Here is a 17,304-nt window from a genome sequence, read left to right as displayed (position 1 = left end):
GCTTTAGGAAAGCTCCAGTGTCACTTCACTACCAGCGCTGTCCCTGTTCCACTTAGGCGAAGGGGATGAGCTGACACTCTTGTTCACCAGGACTGTCAGGGCAACAGCACTTCTGCTTCTCATCTGAGCAGTTGTGACCTGCAAATCCTTGAGGAACAACAAATAAGGAACCCACCTTGCCACTTCTACTGAGTCTTCTTTCTCTTGTCAAAACAAAAAGCAAACCCCAACACCCCCTCACCCCCCCAAAAATATCCCCAGACCTCTCTTAAATAGCATCATTTACACTTGGGAGCTACTTGAATCCACCCTGTCACATAAATTACCATCTCTGAACTCGCCTGTCAGGAAGCGTCCTCACTAGTTGACATCCATGGAGGATGTCAGTGGAAACGGATAGGTTTCATGGAAAGCAGGAAGAATTCAAGTGTCAAGTGAATCCGCTCATCCTCAGGTTACTTCAAGTGGTGAGGGCATCTCAGTCCTGCCACAGATGAGCTCCAGTGTGACCTTCACTCCTCTGAGGCTGGTTCTGACATCTGGACCAAGCCCTGTCCTCTGACATCTTGGGTGAATAGAACCTGTCCCAGCAAGTGGCCCTGAAGCCCCTGCTTCAGGGATGTTACACTTCCCTTACAGGAATAAAAGCCACGGGCTTTCCTCTCTTCTTTGCTGCTTTCTCCAGCTTTGCTGCTGCTGCTGTTGAAATGAGATTGGCCCATCTGGTAGCAGAGGAGATGAGCTCTGCCAGGCGGAGCTGGCTTGCTGGGAAGGGTTCAAAAGGCAGCACCTACCCTTTGTTGTATTTCCTGCACGCTAACGAAGCCCGTGTTTTCTGGAGCTATTTTTTATCCTTGTTGTGTGTTGGTTTTGGCATGGATGTTTTCACTCCTCCCATTTGAAATAAGTGGGAGAACAAAGTGAATGCCAGCTCGGTGTGATGTCAGTCCTGCATCTTCGGCTGTGCCGTGGCCACACAAGAGGGAATGTTTGCTGCAATCCCAACATTGACAGAGCTGCACTTGTTGACTTGCAGAAGAGTTCCAGCTCCTGTTCCTCTGGGCTGTGATCATACAAGCCGGAACGCGGTGACGGCTGCCTGTGCTCACTGGCCTCCCAGCCCCAATAAACCTCCGAATCAGATCCATTTATTTAGGCCCTGATTCAGCAAAACACTTAAGTACATGCTTCAGGTTTTCTCCTTTCCAGTAAGATTATCGGCATGCTCAAAGTTAAGCATGTGCTTAAGTGCTCTCCTGAGTGCACAGCAAACAAGCCTGTGGCTGCTGAGCTCTGCCAGCTGGCACGCAGCCGGCAGAATTGAGGCCCCCACCTTTAGAAACTTACTTGGCTCTCCCCGGTACAGGAGCCCTAGTCCCAGGGTCTAAGATGGTAGTCTGTCCTTCTGTAGCAAGGTGGGTTGTTTCCATAGCACAGAGGGTTCCTTGTGTCTTGCTCTTGCATGTTGGAGGAACAGGCTGTGGGGCTGGGGGTCTCTTCTCGGTTTCCATTGGCAAGTATTTCTTTAACACTTTTTCTTTGTTCTTTCCTCCCCTAAGAGTTGTAAAAGAAAAATACCAACTGTGTTACATGTGTCTGAATGTCGTGATAGTTGTAGCTTTAATGTTTTGTAGGATTCATTTGACTTGTGTTCCATGAACATGATTCCCCTCACCTTGAGGACTGCTCAGTGCAGGCGTGTACCTTTGTGTCTGCGTGGGCACACGTGTGCTCCTGAGCTGCACAGGTGAGGGGGTGAACGTTTGGTTTATTACCTTCGTTGGGTCTTCTCAAGGTGGAAAGGCTGGGAAGCAGATGTTACCACACTGTTTGTACGTCTTGGTGTAGCTGTAGTAAGTTCAGACCTGCCGTATCCAGGCCCCACTGTTAACAGACCGTCGCTTCCCTGGGAACAGGCACTTAATCCCCAAGGTGGTTGTGTTTCAGTCTGCTCCGAGAGGCTTCTGAGAGAGCATTCTTTCTAATCCCCACCCATACCTGACCTGTTCTAGCTCGTTTTTAAGAGCTGCACCCAGCCAGTCCTTAGCTCCCTGCAGAAAGGTTTCCATACATCTCCTGCTTGCTGAGCTCATTGGACTGGGAGCCCGTACATCAGTCAGTGGGATTGCTGTACAAATTTGCCCCATTTGTAAAATAGGAATTAATTTAGAGCATCTCTGTTCCTTACAGAACTCAGAAGGTATGGGCAGGGCCAGATGTAAGTTCCCCCCCCTTCCCTTTGAAGTTTAAAATGTGCCTAGCAAATCAGATGTTTGCAGTCTGTTCCCCACCTGATGTGCAGTAATGCAGAGGTCCTTCCAGAACATGGGTCGGGCTGACCTTTGTGCTGATGCTGCGAGCTGCACTGTGAGCATCTGTCCAGGGTTTTTTGTTATTAACTCGACTCTTAATTAGCCCAGAAAATACTTGTAATGTAGGTTTAATGAATGTTGTTTTTTAATGTGAAATAATTCAATCCATGAATCAAACAGCCTCAGTGCCCCACCCCCCGCTGCTGCTGACAGGCTCTTCCCACACGTCCTTCTTGGTAGCATTGTTCGGCTGTTCCAGCTCCAGTAGGGTTCAGTTACTGATCAGTGTAACTGCAGTAACACACCAATAACAAGGGGAAAAAAAGAAAGATTTTGAGCTTCCTTTTCTTGTAGTTAGAGGCTTTTCTCCTGTGAAAGCTTAACAGCAGTCACACGAGCAACATCCTGCACCCCTCAAGTGTTTGCAGAACTGGGCGGCAGTGCTTTGGGAAGATAAAGGGCTGGATTTTGGGAACTTGGAAACAGCCCAATCCTATCAGGCGGCATTGGTACAGCTAATATTAGAATGGGAAACTCTAGGGACTGCTTAACATTTCAGTTGATGCCAAGGAAGCCTTGAATAGGGATGCATTGGAAGTTGCCTGTTGTATAACACGAGCTGCTGGAGTCAGAGTAATTCGAGTTGACTTTAGTCTGGTGGAAAACTACAGCTGTGAGCAATGAGTTAATTCTTTCCGTGTGTGTGTGGCTCAGGTTTCCCTGTCGGGTTTGCTTTAGTTTTGTAGGTTCTGGATCCATCGAGGAGCGACCGAGCCAGTCGCTTGCCTCCTCCTCCCCTCCCAGGCTGCTGCTCGGACGGCCCTGCAGCCGCCACGGGTTAAACACAACACCTGAAGTAGGAGAAGTGGCCTTGGGGCTGAGCTGCAGCAGCTCCTGCTGCTGTGTGTACAAGGAAGGCACCGGCTGCTCTTCCTGCCCGGACCGTTCCTGGAGAACAGGGGGACGGGGCAGCGAGGATAACGAAATCAAATCCTGGGGAGCGCAGGCTCCATCCCTAGCCGGGCAGGGCCGTGCGGCGGACGCAGCCCACCCCGCGGGGCCGGCCCTGCCCGCGCCTCGCCGGGGCGGCAGGGATGCGGCCCGAAGCTGCGCGGAGGCTCGGCCCGGCCCCGCCCCGCCCCGGCGCTGCCGGGCGCCGCGCAGGTCCCAGCGCCTCGGGCCGGGCCGCGGGGGCCGGGCCGCGTTCTCCGTGCGGCCGGCACGGACCCAGCGTCTGCCAACCTCGGCCGCTATGAAACGGTCGCTTTTATTCGTCGGCCTCCCGGGGCTGCCGCTGCAACGGTGGACGCCATTGGCCGCTTCTCCTCCCATGCGCAGCTTGGTGCGGGCAGTGCCCCCGGTCTCGACAATGGCTGCCGGCGCCGCGCCGCGCCGCCGGGGGCCGGGCAGCCCCGCGCCCGCCTGAGCGGGGGCGGCCGTCGGCTCGTGGCTGATTCTATTTCTCTTTTTCCCGCAGGTTGCTGAAAAGTGCCTTTCCTGAAGCCGCCGCTGCTTGGATTTCTGTCTAGGGCTGCCTCTCCCTGCCCCTCGCCCCGCTCTCGGCTCAGTGCGGCGTTGCTCGCGGTTCGTGCCCGGGCGGCAGCTCCTCCAGCCTTCACCCCCCTTTTTGTTGTTGTTTTTGGTTTTTTTTGCCCCCCATTCACACGCAGTTTGCTCAGCCATCTTTTTTCCCCCCCTCCTGCCCCCGACTATGTAGCAAACACCTGGAGGAGAGAGGAGAGCCCGCGGAGCCCCGGGTGCCGATGCTCGTGCCGACGCTCGCGAGCCGCCGTTTCTGAGAGCAAGAAAGAGAAGGAAAAAGAGGGGGGGAAGTAAAAAGCCCGAAGTTTTCTCCCCAAGGACCGAGACCATTCCACAAACTGAAGTGCTGCCAGCAGCATATGCTTTTTGCAAGAATAATTGAAACCATTAACTGGAGAGCACAGAGTTGTGTTGAAAGGCTGCCAGTCCCTTGCGAGTGACGGCGGCAGTGGCACCAAGTAGAACACTGACATTGTGACTTCACAATTGCACTTTCAGGAGCTGGCCTCTAATTTGATTTTCAGTTGTTCTGATAAGATTTCTATTTTATGATTGGCTTTATGTTTAATTCTTGTTTGAACAAACACGATTTGACTTAAATGAAAACCTAAGTGCTGATGAATAGGAGTTCTACCAAAGCAACAAGTTAGTTATTTCTTCGTGTTTAACTTGAATTCACTTTTTTACCCTTTTTTTAAAAAAAAAAAAAGAAGAAAACAAAAGATCAGCAGTAGCTACTGCCCTGAAGAAGGGTGCGACTGCTGGCAGCTTGGTTTTTGTTTTTTAATATGGCTGTGAACGTCTCCCTGGTTCGTGATACAAAATGGCTGACGTTAGAAGTGTGTCGGGAGTTTCAGAGAGGGACTTGTTCTCGGTCTGATGCAGAGTGCAAGTTCGCCCACCCGTCACGGAGTTGCCATGTGGAAAACGGTCGAGTTATTGCCTGCTTTGACTCCCTAAAGGTGAGGACTGCCTAACGCGTGCGTTACCTCAGCTCGCTTGCTTTTCCTTCTCTTGCGAGTGGCTCGGCAGGCTGGGTTGCGGGGCGTGCTCTGTTTCTGCAGGGAAGGATGCTGCTGCTGCGGGATGCAGCTCCTGCAATCTAGGTTGGGGCTGACATCAGGTGCCTGGAGTGCCAGGCAGCGCGGGGAGAGAGAGGATTTTATCCGGAGCGTGTTCTGATGGTAGCTCGGGTCTGAGACAGCTGCCCTCGAAATGGAGAATGTGTGTTGAGGGCAGCAAATGAAACTGAAATGGGGCCAGGGGAGAACTGAAACCCGGTGCTCCAGTTTGTGTGGAGCTCATCGGCACGGGGATCCGAAATGTGCTCTTAATGAGCAGAAATGAAAGCAACATTTTAAGGTAATGAATCAGCTTTATGTGTGTTTCCTGGAGACAGTTGCAGATGCGCTCTTCTGCTGTCCTGTAATGAGGAACAGCCCAAATATTTGGAGAGTAGCGCTTCCAGAAAGCAGGGGTGTTGGGAAAGTGGTGTTTGTGAGGGACATGCAGACACACAGGATGGATTTGCTGGACCTGTCTGAGTTACAGCTCAGCCTTTTTGCTGGTGCTTATCTTGGCAGAGTTGATTTTTCAGGCAGTAAAGGGCTCTTGGCTGCTTGTCACTGTTGATGCTCCAGGGGTGACTTCGAGAACTTACCAAGTACCCAGGGGCTGTCTGAGTCAGGGCCTCAGGACTCGCAGGAGGGCAGGTGGGCATCTCTGTTGGAGCCACATCATCATGATTCTCAGGAAAGGAAGAGCCACTTTTTTATCCAAAGTGTGGCTCCTCAGAGGTGTTCTAAATGGGACAGTAAAACCCCAGAGACAGTATGGCCAATTGATTACTTTTGAGAACTCTTGACATTGTGTGATTTGGTCAGAGTACTTTCCCTGTGTCAGTTCCTAGAAGTCACAAGCTTTTGTGTTGTTCCTGGTCAGTTTCACAAGTTAAAAGTTTTCCCTTGAACTCCAGCTGTTGCTTGAAAAGATCTGGGTTTGTTTTCATGAACCTAATGAGTACCAGGAATGGTGGAGTTCTGTTTGCACAGGTTTGGGCCTGGGCTGGATCTAGTCTAACATGGGGTTACCTATTTTATAATTCTTTGTGGCTTTTTCATATTTTCACTTCTACCAAGAAGCTCAAACTTCTTACTTGTGCTTGGTTTTGCTCTCTTCAGTCTGACTATATGCAGTGACTCCTAGTTACACAGTGACTTTCAGATGTTCGTTTACATGGCTGGTTTGCTGACAGTGAAAGACAAAAATACTTTTATCAGAGGGGAAAAAAAGTCATGTTCTTTATGCCCTTGAAACTTTTGAATTGTAGCCAGTGGCAGTGCAGATACTCTGAATGAAGAGATTAATATGTTTACATTTTGTTGCAGTTCACTGTGAACTGAAGGAAGTGCTGTCATGCTGTGTAGGGTGGTTCCATGCAGACTTGCGTGGTGGTTTGCAATGCCCTGGAATCGTGGAATTGGCTTGGTTGGAAGAGGCCTTTGAGATCATCAAGTTGAACTGTGTGGTGGGGAGGTGCCTGCTCTGCAGCCGCCCGGCTCGGCTCTGAGCTGCTCTGTGGCCTGGTGTCACCCACGTGTGCTGGTTGGGGTGCGGTGTCTGCAGCACGCCCAGCTGCTCTGTGCAGAGCCAGGCATGTGAGGTGTGCAGGACTGAGTGTAGGGCCAGCTGAGCTTGAAACCCTGCTCGCTGGCTCGAGCAGACATGTCTCCTGCCTCAGCAACAGGGAATGGGATGGGGAGCATCATGCTGAGAAAGCAAAAAGTGCTGAAGGAGTAGGGGTATGAACTTCTACAGCTCAGCGTGTTTCCTGTGTTACTGGCTGTTAAATAATGTTCTTGTTGCAGTTTCCTCTTGACACAGTAGCAGATGCCCAGTATGTGCTAGTTAAGTGGCCTGAATTTTCCAGGAAACAGGTTTTCCAGATCCTTCAGGCTTAGGGAAGCCTCTGCCTGTGGAAGTAAACCGCAGCGAGCGGGCAGGCAGAGCGCATGGCCGAGGGCTGATGGCGAGGCTGTTGCTGTACCCCACTTCCCAGATAAGAAGTGGGACTCGTTGACCACCCTTCCTGCAGCCCCAGTCGCTCTGAGTGCTCTCTCTGGGCAGAGCCCTGGCTCTGCTGTGTCACGGAGAGGTGCAGTGCCCAGTGCCACAGCCTGTGTGTGTGCCATGCGTGTCCCCGTGGAGATAACCGCCCTGGTGACTAAACTCCCAGACAATGGTGTTTCTGTTCCCGGGCTGGAGCTGGGCTGGCAAAGCCCTGTTTGCAGTGCAAGGGGCTCCTGGGTGCAATGGTGGCCTCCCTTCCTGGTGACAAGAGAGATGTTACATTCTCAGACCTGTTAAGAAGAGGCTTTTTGTGTCCATCCTGGGGACATCTTTATGTGCCCGGCTGCTGTTTGCCTCTGACAGCTGTTGAACACTGACCCTCTCTCCTGCTCAGGGCTCCCTAGCTGCTTAGTGCTCTTTTCATCTTTTCACACCCTGCCTTAGCAGAACATCTGTGTTGCTTTATTGGAGACAGGATATAGGATGCTTGCAGCTAATAAGTTTTCCCGTTGTCTTGCAGTCTCCCAGGGCTTTGTTCAGAGGTTGCTTATCTGCATCCATTGTGTACTGCTGTTGCTTGTGGGGTTTTTTCTCACAGAGCTCTTAAACCTGAACAATGCTTTCATACAGGAACTTGTGATAACCCAGCGTACAATGGATTCACCTCGCTGGTCAGGTCACGCACAGCATCTTTATGCTCCCTGCATCCCTCTTAGTTTTTTCTTCCCCTCAGTCTCATGGCAGTTCTGCCTCTGGTGCGGCGGTAGGAACAGTGACGCTTCCAGAAGCAGTCAGGCTGCCTCAGTGTGGGTTGTTTCACGTGTGAATGTGTGCTTACCTGTAAACCTGTGAAGACCACACGGGTGTCCTGAAGAGGTAATGTGGGTGGGCTTCAGAGATGTTCAGGTGGGGTTCAGCAGGCCGTGCTCTGCAGAAGCGTGTGGCTGTGCAGTGCTTTGGTCGTGAGATGCTGAGTCTTGATCAGGTTACAAGTGCAGAGCTGGATCTTGTTGTCCTGAGCTCTGGTTCTTGGAAGGGGGAGTTTGCATATTTGTAGGCAGCAGGAACCTTTTTCAAGCAGATTGATATGAAACTTAAAAATAGTTCCTTGTGAGAAGCTGTTCACAGATTTGAATTGGATGCCAAGAGAACTCTCACTCTCTACTCACGCTTCCCCCCTCGTTATTCTGGAAGAACAGTGTTGTCTGAGTTCCTTTGTGTGAATGGAAGGGCAAGCCTGCACTGCTTGGTGGAGGGCAGTCCAGAGGCACAACAGCCAGCCACCTCGGGGCCACCAGAAGCCACCATGAGGGCTGCTGGGCCAGAGCTCTGCGCTGCCTCCTGGGCAGGGCCCACTAAACCTCTGAGGCGTTCTGAGCGAAGAAGGGCGTACTGTCACTGCTGTACACCCCGTCCAGCAGCTTCTCTCCCAGGCTTGGTGTGTGCTGTCCTGTGCAGAGCTGGTGCTTCTTGTGAGGGTCAGGACATGGCTTGCTGGCTCATGGCACTGCGGTGGGCTGCCTGCTTGCGCTCATCAAGTCATTAGCCTTCCCATTCAGGCTGGATCAGGCAGGCATGCTATGACCCTGTCTGATTCTTAATTTACCAGCCAGGAACTCGTTAGTTTTGTTCTTTCAGTTTCTAAAGATGTCAGGAAGGGAAAAAAAAAACCCCCACATCATCTTTGGCTGCTCAAAAACACTAATTGAGCAGTAAGCTGAGAGGTGTTGGGAGATAGTGATGTATTATATAAAAATACGCAGGTAATGCATGCTGGGTGTGCACAGGGGCTTTGATTTACACTGCTCAGAGTTTGGGTATCTGTGCTGTGGGCTCAGGGCTTAAAAATAATTACAAGCCCAGCTTTGTGGGGTGTTGGGTTTTTAAAAATTTGCTTTATGAATGTAGATGCTTCCATATGCAAATCAAAGTTTTGAAGAGCGTTTTGAAAGAAAGAAAATAGCATGGTGAAAAATTCAGGGGTATAAATTTTGACTTTGGGAGGTCTAATTTAAAAAACATTGTTAAGCTATCGCGTGTTTCAAAGCAGCTTTCTTCTATATTAAAAAAAACCCAAGTTGTCTATGAGCAGCCATAAAATAAGGAGTTAAAAGTACAGTTGTCTGAGTTGTCTGCTTTCTAAAGGAGTGTTTTTGTCTGGTAATAGCATTCAAAGTCCCATGGCAATCTAAAAAGTTCACTGTGCTTGGGCAATAAATGTACTATATGATCTTGAAACTGGCGTACCTGAGGCTGTTCCTTCTACTTTTCATGCTAATTTGTACCTGGTTTCTGCTGACTTCACTAGAATATTTCTGTTACTGGTTTGCAATCCAATCTTTTTTTTTTCCTTTTTTTTAAAATTTAAATAAACTCCAAACTAGGAAACAACTAAAAACACCCACTAAACTTAGCATATGGTTACGCTCTTACAGAGGAAGAAGAAAGCAAACAAAGCCATAGAGATATTTTTGGAGACACTCTGACTGTGTGTCTCAGCTCAGTGTAATGGAGATGCAAATAAACCAGATGAAGAATGTTGCATCAAGTCACCTTTGTGAGGAAACCTTTGCTTTCCAGCAGTCATTAAGGTGCTTACCTGCTTCATGACAACATTTGATGATGAGAATTAGATTTGCAGAGGGTGCTTGGCAAACGTAAGTTCTGTGTTGGCTTTCACCCTGTGAAGCTGTAGGGCTGTTGTACTGGCTTGGTCAACATGGAGACATTCATCAGCTGGTATTCGTAACAGGGACAGTAACTTCCGAGCACTTTTCTCCCTGTCTGATGTGTTTCCCCATGGAGAGGAGTATTATCTCTTCCTGCCATCCTCTCTCACCTCCAGTAGATCTCTTGCACTGTCCCACATCTGACTCTGATGGCGCAAGGCAGTGTGACTCTTCCTCTGCTTGGTCTGGCATTGCTGACTGGGAGTGAGAGTCTCCAAGGCGGTGGTCTTGTCCTTGGGGTGGCCATGACCTGATGAATGTCAAAGCATCCGTGAGAAGGGACCCTGATGCGTCTTTGGTGCCCATCTTGTGCTGCAAGGTGAACTCACTGGGACTGAGCTGCCTTCCCCCAGGTACCTTTGGGTACCTGTCTGTGGGGTGGGCAGCCCCCACTGGGGCGAGGATGGGTTTTGACCTGTCAGTGGGATGCTGAACACCTCTCCTGTCTGTGGCAGTGCATGGCCATAGGGTAACATCAGGTCCAGCCTTGTGTTTGTAGAAATGTCTTCTGAACATGGAGAGTGCTGTCTGACCCACACTTCCTGACCACATCTGTTTCCCAGGGGTTTGCCCAAAAAGGGGCTGATGCCTTTGCTGTTACCTGATGTTTGGGGCACCTGGCTTGAGAGGCACTCTTGGCACAAGGGGCAGCAGGCACAGGACCACTGTCTTCCTTTCCTTTCATTTCCTTTCTTCCTGCAGCTAATGAATGAGTTCATTACAGCTTTTCCTCCAGCTTCACTCGTGCGCATTTTCCCTTGGACATGTTGGAAAGCAGAGCGGTGGCCACAGATTTGTCCTGAGACCGCACTTTGGAGGTTGGCTTCTTCGGGGAGGAAGGCCAAGCAAATTCAGCAGTGGGGTTTTCCTGCCAGGCTTTCCTCTCCTCCAGCCAGCCTTGGCACTGCAGAGCCTCCTCTCCTGCCTGCAGCTCACGTTGCCCCAGCCTTCTCCCTGTGGCGTGAGCAAACCACCATCCCCGAAGGATAAAGCCAGAAGCATTTACATTATTAACATCAGCCAAGAGTAACCTTGGTTTGCTGGTTGGGAAGATGATGGTAAAGTGCTGACTGCTGCTCACACTTGCCTAAAAAAGCAGGAGAGAAATTCTTTTGGGATGTGACTCTAAGCCCTTCTGAGCTGCTGCGTGCACTTAAGCAGATACATTTTGAAACCTTTTATGGGCATATTGCACTGTTGCACGGGCCATGGCATGCCATCTCCAGCTCCTGAGGCTTACTTCTCTTTTTTAAGGGCAAAGCCCTCCAGACTGAGGTTCCAGTCTGCAAAACATTTAAGCCTGATTTTAAGCCCCGTAAGAATTCCTGTGGGCGACAACGAGCTGCTGAAGTGAGATGCTGGGTTGGGTTTTGAGAGAGGGAAACGATCCTCAGACACCCTCTGAACGGGGAGAACTGCCTGTGGTTGTTTCCTCTGCCACCTCCGGCTTCCCAGCCTGGGAGTTTCTTTGCACATGTGCTGTGCTGCACCTGGAGCTCGCAGTCCTGCCAAGCCTCCTTGGATCTGCAGGCACAAGCTCTGTGCCTGTGACCCAGCGCAAAGGCAGTGCAGTGCTATGCAAGCCCCGGGGGTTTCCTCTGCACTGGGAGGAGAGAGATGGGGTGCTGAAGCCCAGCTAGCAAGCTGTGGCAGCTCTAGTGCTTACCCTTGTGTAGCTGCTGTGAGTCAGAGGTTGGCCAAGGGATTAGAGAGGCGTGTGTGTGAGTTGGGTAAGCTCTGACACCTCAACGGGTGCCATGCTGCAAGCTGTGGCACTGCCAGATCCACCCAGGGCAGGAAGTTTTACGTCTTTCCAACCATGATCTGCAGTGGTAGCTGACACCGTGGTTCAGATGAACCCCCTGAACCTGCAAGTCCCTGCTGGAGACTTGGGGGCAGAGAGGTTCCTTGTAAACATGGAGCCCCACTTGGGCATGGTGTCCGGTCTTGCTGCTGTGTCAGTGGCAGCTTCCTAGCTGCTTCTCTTGCTCGTGTTAGTGCAGCAAAGCCAGCTGAGGAAAAGGTGGTGGAAGGTGACTCTGAATGAGCATGTGGAGTTGGTGGGTTTCTTCAGTGGCGTAGCGTGGGTTTGATGTAATCCCTTTGCTGACGATAGCTTTCTGCCACTTGGTTCACCCATCTGAAGGAGGGTGCAGGAACATGCATTTATGTAATTGAGCTGTTTGGAAGCTTTAAAACAAATACAAACAAGATGTGCCAAGCCTTCTGGAGAGGCCATGGTCTGACATCTCCCACAGAGCGTTTAAAGGAGTGGTTTAGATTTCCGAGTGAGGAGCTGAGCTCTTTGAAATGCTGCCCCTGTAAATATGGTTCTGCTGGTATTAAAATAATACTTTGAGGCACTTGGGTGAGTGCTGCCCCACATGGGCACAGCTTTACTTATGGCTTATTAATGTTGGTTTATTGCTGTTCATCAAACAGCAGAGAACTGGGCACTGACCCCCTTCTTTGCCCCACGTAGCCTCTTGTGCCACGTCTGATGATGGCCTTTTGATTGGGGAAAGGCCAAGGATGTGGAAAACTAGCATTTGAAGCCTTCTGATGTTGCAGGCTGCTTTAAAGTGTTGCAATGTCAGTCTCTGTGCCTAATTGCACTTTCTGACCTCCCAGGAGCAGTGCAAAGGAAAATGTCTGAAGGCTGCCTGCAGCTGAGCTACTGAAGTAACACGACTCGGAGTGTTTTAGACAGATGTCCAAACTGAGTAAGCGTTTCAGACCCTGGATCCTTCTAAGTGAATAGCTGTCCGATGTGTTTGGTTCTTCTGCGAGCTTACCTGTTTGTTCTGAAATCCCCCCTCCTGCAGTGGCAGGGAAGATAGTCAGCTTAACATTAGCTGATGTGTGACAATAGTAAAATCTCTCTGCTGTCTGTGCAGTAGTAGGTACATGGCACAAAAGTCACTCTGATCTCTGCTCTTGGGAGCCTTGGAGCTTTACTTCTGATTCTCTGAATGTTCAGTTAGTGTTTGGCTTTGGCTTTGGGTTTCAGTGATGCGGTTACTCGGTGTCCCCGCTGTCAGAGGAGATGAAGGCTGTGATGATCAGTTGATGGGTTTTACTAGTTTTTTATAAATCCCAAGCTCTCCTTTTGTTTTTTCTTAACCCCCTGCCTGGAGCCCACACCAGGGCATGGCTCTGTACGGTTCTCTACACGCTCCAGCTCTGAGCTGGGAGCTGGAGCTGCCTTTCTGCAACATTTAGCTCAAAGCTGTGGGGAAAGGTGCGTGTTCCTGAGGGAAGCAGTTGTCTTGCTGGGGCGTGAGCATACTCAGACCAAGCAATTCCCCAAGTTTGTAGGGAAATGTTACGGCAGATGGCCTGCTTACAATGAGGGATATTATTAGAACCCTGATCAGTGCTAATAAGGTCATTGACGGTGGGGGAGGAGGAGGTCGGTGTCTGACCTTGTTTGAAAGGTGGCAGCCTGTGTGCTGGGGGAGAAGTTTTCTCTTGCTGTGCTGGAAAGTGAATGTTTAAAACTAATATGGCTGTACCCACTGCCCAGGCCAGCGTGCCTGCTGCAGGGGTGCTGGGGGTGCTGCTGAGGTAAGTGTGCAGGGCACTATTAAGAAGTGGAAGCAAATCCTGCATGAAATAGCAATCTCAAGGATGAGAACCTGCAGAGCAGGTGTGGTACCACAAGCTGCTGCCCAGTCAGAATACTGGGTAGTGAGGTCCACTGTTTCATCATGCTTTGGAACATAGGAACATAGGTACTCTGCGTTCATACACCACTTGCTTCTAGCGGGTCGGTCTTGTAGATGTATCAAAAGTCTCAGAATAACCCCTATGGACAGGAGGGTTGGGATCAGCGGAGCAGCATTAGTGATGGCCACATCTCTGCTCAGCAGTACCCACACCAGATTCTGGTGAGGATTTAAGCCATCAGTGCAAACTGCTGCTTTAATTGTATTTGCCTCCTTACTTGTGCTTTGAGTGAGCCCCTCTGGGGTGCTGTGAGTTGCTCTGGGTGCTTTTTGAGAGAAAACAGCCCTCAGAGGGGCAGAGCTGGGCAGGCATGAAATACCTAGCTGGGGTGGAGGAGATGGCCAGGGGCAGCACGGACACAGTGGAGCTGCAGCCAGCCTGCCTGAGAGCGCAGCCATCATTAGGCGGTGCTTCCCTAAGTCCTTATTATCCGCAGGGGCATGGCTGGTGCTGGGAACAGTCACACGGAGATTAGGTCCTCAGAGCCCTGCCAGAGCCAAGCAGAGTTTGAAAACAAAACCTCAGTGTGTAATCCCAACTGCGCTGGCCGATCCCGCTGACCGGTGTTTCTTCCTCGTGCTGTCAGCTCCTGGAGGACCAGCGCGTGAGTAAAGCTTGCTTCATCGGCATTGAACGATGCTTGAACCCGCACGATCGGCTTGCTCAGTGTCGTGCTGTGTGCCGTGCTTGGGCGCTGCTCCTGGGTGCTGGGGAGACAAAGTGCTGGATGAGTTTGGCAGGAGGCATGAAAGCCTCTCAGGGTCAGACATTTCATTCCATGCAGTAGTGCTTGAATAGACAGGGGACTTGGAAGCTAGACTTGTCTTCAAGGAGCGCTTGGAAGGTCATCCAGATACAGCAGAGGTGATGGTGTTGGAGGGCAGCTGTAGGAAATCAAGCACTCTCCTCCCTGGGAGGGAATCTTGTTTCACAAGCTAACAGATTTCCAAGATGAGAGAGAGTTGTCTTTGGAGGGGATGTTGCTTCTTCCCAAATGCTGTAGGGGAAGGTGTTAACGATGCACCTGGTCGCTTTTTCAGGAGCCCTCACAGATCTTGCTCCCATGATGCAAGACTTGCAGCCTTATGTCCTGTTTCTCCGTTCTGCTCTGTTTCCTCCTCCCCTCCGGGCTTATTTGTCCCTGAGCCCTCCTGCAGCTCCCTTGTCCTCCCTGTGTCCCTGTTGTTAAGTGTGGTGTCTGTGGGGACTGAACAAGGCAAGCCGGGAAGTCTCTTGCCCTCTGCCTCTCCTGTTGCTTCAGCAGCCGTTTTTATTTCTTGGTGCATCTGGTGCACTTGCAGAGGAAGCAGCAATCATCACGGTTACTTCCCTGCAGACTGGGGCTCCCTGCTGTGTCAATCCTGTTGCCTGTAAAGCCTCTGTGGCGGCGCAGGGTGGGAGCTGGAGCAAGGCAAGCCGGCTGAGTGACTCGGAGGCGCCAGGAGCAGGAGAGCTGTCAGGGTTGATAAAAGCAGGACAGGGGACATCTGAAACCTTCCCCGAGCTGGGGGAGACGGACCGTGAAGGAAGAAGGTGGAGGTGACTCCAGGGAGGAGCAGAGCAGCTCCTCAGGGCCCTCTCCGGTAGGATGGGAGAGCTTGGGGATGTGGCAAGGACCCCTGCCACCCATCCCTGTGGCCTTATCGCATCTGCGGGCTGTCTCAGCGCAGCAGGGCGAGGATTATCCCACTGCACCGGCACAGCCCTCCTGCCAGCTCCACGTCACGCTGCTGTCACCAGAGCCCACTCGCTGCTCCTGCGCCACAGCTGGGAGAGTGCTGGTGGGAGGAAGGGGTGGGGGGAGTCCCTTGGGAGCTGAGAGGCAAATGGATGGGATCGCTTTTAGCTAGCAGTGCGGAGATGCTGCCTGTTGCCGGGAGGCAGGAGCTCAGAAAGCACTGAGGGCACCACGGCAGCAGCATGGAGCAGCTGGCCTGCAGTCTCAGCATTGCTGAGGCTTCCCCAAGCCACCTGGGGCTTTTTCCACCAAGTCTGATGTATTTAGACTGAAAACTTAAGGCTGGGACAGTCTCATTCTGTGTTTGGGTAGTAATTGGAGCAGGACCCTGAGCTGGAGCATTGATGGGTATTTGTATTCCCGCTGCCAAAAATCCCCTGCTGTGGCCTTGTGCGATAAAGCACAGATTGAATTCAGAGGACTTTGATTGTTGTTGTTTTGTGTTGCTCTGCATGGGTTTGTTTGAAGAGTGCATGGTAATGTAAAATCTTTAGCAGTCTTTACTCGGAATAGAGTTTACATTAGCTAGGACAGAAACACCACTAGAAATTATATTTTATTGTCTTGATTGTGCTAATTCCTGGAGAATGATTTTCAGCATCCTTTCAGAGCATAGCCCAGCCAGAGGAAAAGCGTTAACACTTTCCTTAATGCTCCTCCTTTCTTTGTATTAGTCACTTGCACAGAAGTTTGCTCCGGGGCCCTATCGTACGTCCATCTCTCTGTGTTGAAACAAGTGAGAGCGTTTTTTCCAGCTGGGTGTTCACTGATGTTGGCACCAGCCATGCTGCATTCCAGACTCACTAATGACACTGGAGCTTCTTTGCAGCTACTCCTCTCACGTGGCCGGAGAGGCTGCAGATGTCCTTAGGAAAGGTCACTCTTCCTTGCAGTGAAAACCTCTCCCAGCCCAATCTGGTATGGACCCATCTCTAACAGCAAATGCAATGTTTGCATCACAGCTGACTCATCCTGGCTGTACCCCATCTGGGCAGTGATAGGTCTTTTTCTGTCAGGGAAGACAGGCCTGCCAGCGACTGAGCTCTCTTCACCCAAAAAATATCCTTGTGTTCCCACGAGACGGAAAAAGTTCCTCATGCTGAAAGGATCTTAATAATCACATTCTCAACACACAGTGACCTTGATGACAGGGGTACAGGCTACCCTAAACCAAGAAGGAGTTACGGGAAGGTACTTGGGAGTAACAACATGTCAAGAGCCAGCCGTAATAAGATGGTCAAGGCAGCAGGTGTGCGGATGCTTTTAGGCATCACAGGTAAACTAACCATGTTTAGTTATAAGATATGTTCATCAGAACTCATTATAATCACTAACCAATTAGTGTGGTGTGAACAGTGTGTGTAACCAATTAGCAGTTTGTTAGCTTGCCAGGCTTGCAGTAACAAATGTCTCTAATCTGTGTGATTCCACCCAATCAGTGGCTTCACCTACAGTTCATATCCAATTGCCTGTTGCTCATCGCTGGTCTCCACATTTTTCTTGCTGCCCTTTTAGGAAGGGATTGTGCTGTGTCTGAAGGTATCTCCTGTCAGAGGCAGAAGCAGAATACATGAGGTCAGGTGTCTGCCTGCCTAAGTAAGTCTTGTGTGGAGATTGCTTTCTAACTGAAAACAGCCTCTAAAAGCTAATCCTTGCATTCCTCCTCGTCTACAAAAGGTTGGGCATCAGGCGGTCTGTACAGCACTGGTGATGGGGACAAGGATAAGCAGCTCAGTCGAAGCTGAGGGCAGGAGTTTGGGGAACAGAGAGCAGTAGTAGGGAATGGGCAGAGAGCGCCCACGGTAATTTGATCAGTTTGTTTATTGTGTCCCAAGCATGTCCACATGGATATGCTTTAGTTGCTTCTACCTCCCCCCGCTTTCCTCTTATGCTTTCAAACCTAAATAACTGAATCTGGTGGTTATTAAAAACACAAACTCCAAAAAACCCAAGAAAATGAAATGAAAATCCTGATCAGTTCCATTCCTGTTGGTCTGCTGGGACGGAAGGTCACATATGCACACACACGACACATCCCTTTTTTAGCTGTTCTGGCACTTACACCAGTGCCACTCAGAGGAGAATTTAGGTCAGGATTTCTGGGAGGACAAAAGTTGCATCCCGCAGGAGAAAGTGGATACATCCACCCAGTAAGACTGAACAACCTTTTCAGTGTCCTGTCCTA

At 50.7% G+C, this 17,304-nt stretch overlaps 1 protein-coding gene across 1 annotated transcript in view; it reads left to right on the top strand.

Annotated features, from left to right (window-relative positions):
- Positions 1-4,642: 4,642 nt before the first annotated feature.
- Positions 4,643-17,304, top strand: part of MBNL3 (muscleblind like splicing regulator 3) — a gene marked incomplete at its 5' end in the record, with an annotated part of 52,094 nt that continues 39,432 nt past the window's right edge. The window contains one exon of the mRNA XM_084269261.1: positions 4,643-4,816. Within this exon, the coding sequence (XP_084125387.1) occupies positions 4,643-4,816 (174 nt within the window). The remainder of the gene's footprint in view (positions 4,817-17,304) is intronic.

Source organism: Gallinula chloropus (assembly GCF_964237585.1).
Source record: "Gallinula chloropus genome assembly, chromosome: 11".
NCBI lineage: Eukaryota > Metazoa > Chordata > Aves > Gruiformes > Rallidae > Gallinula > Gallinula chloropus.
The sequence above is the reverse complement of the archived record's forward strand: the minus strand, read 5'-3'. Positions and strand labels throughout refer to the sequence as shown.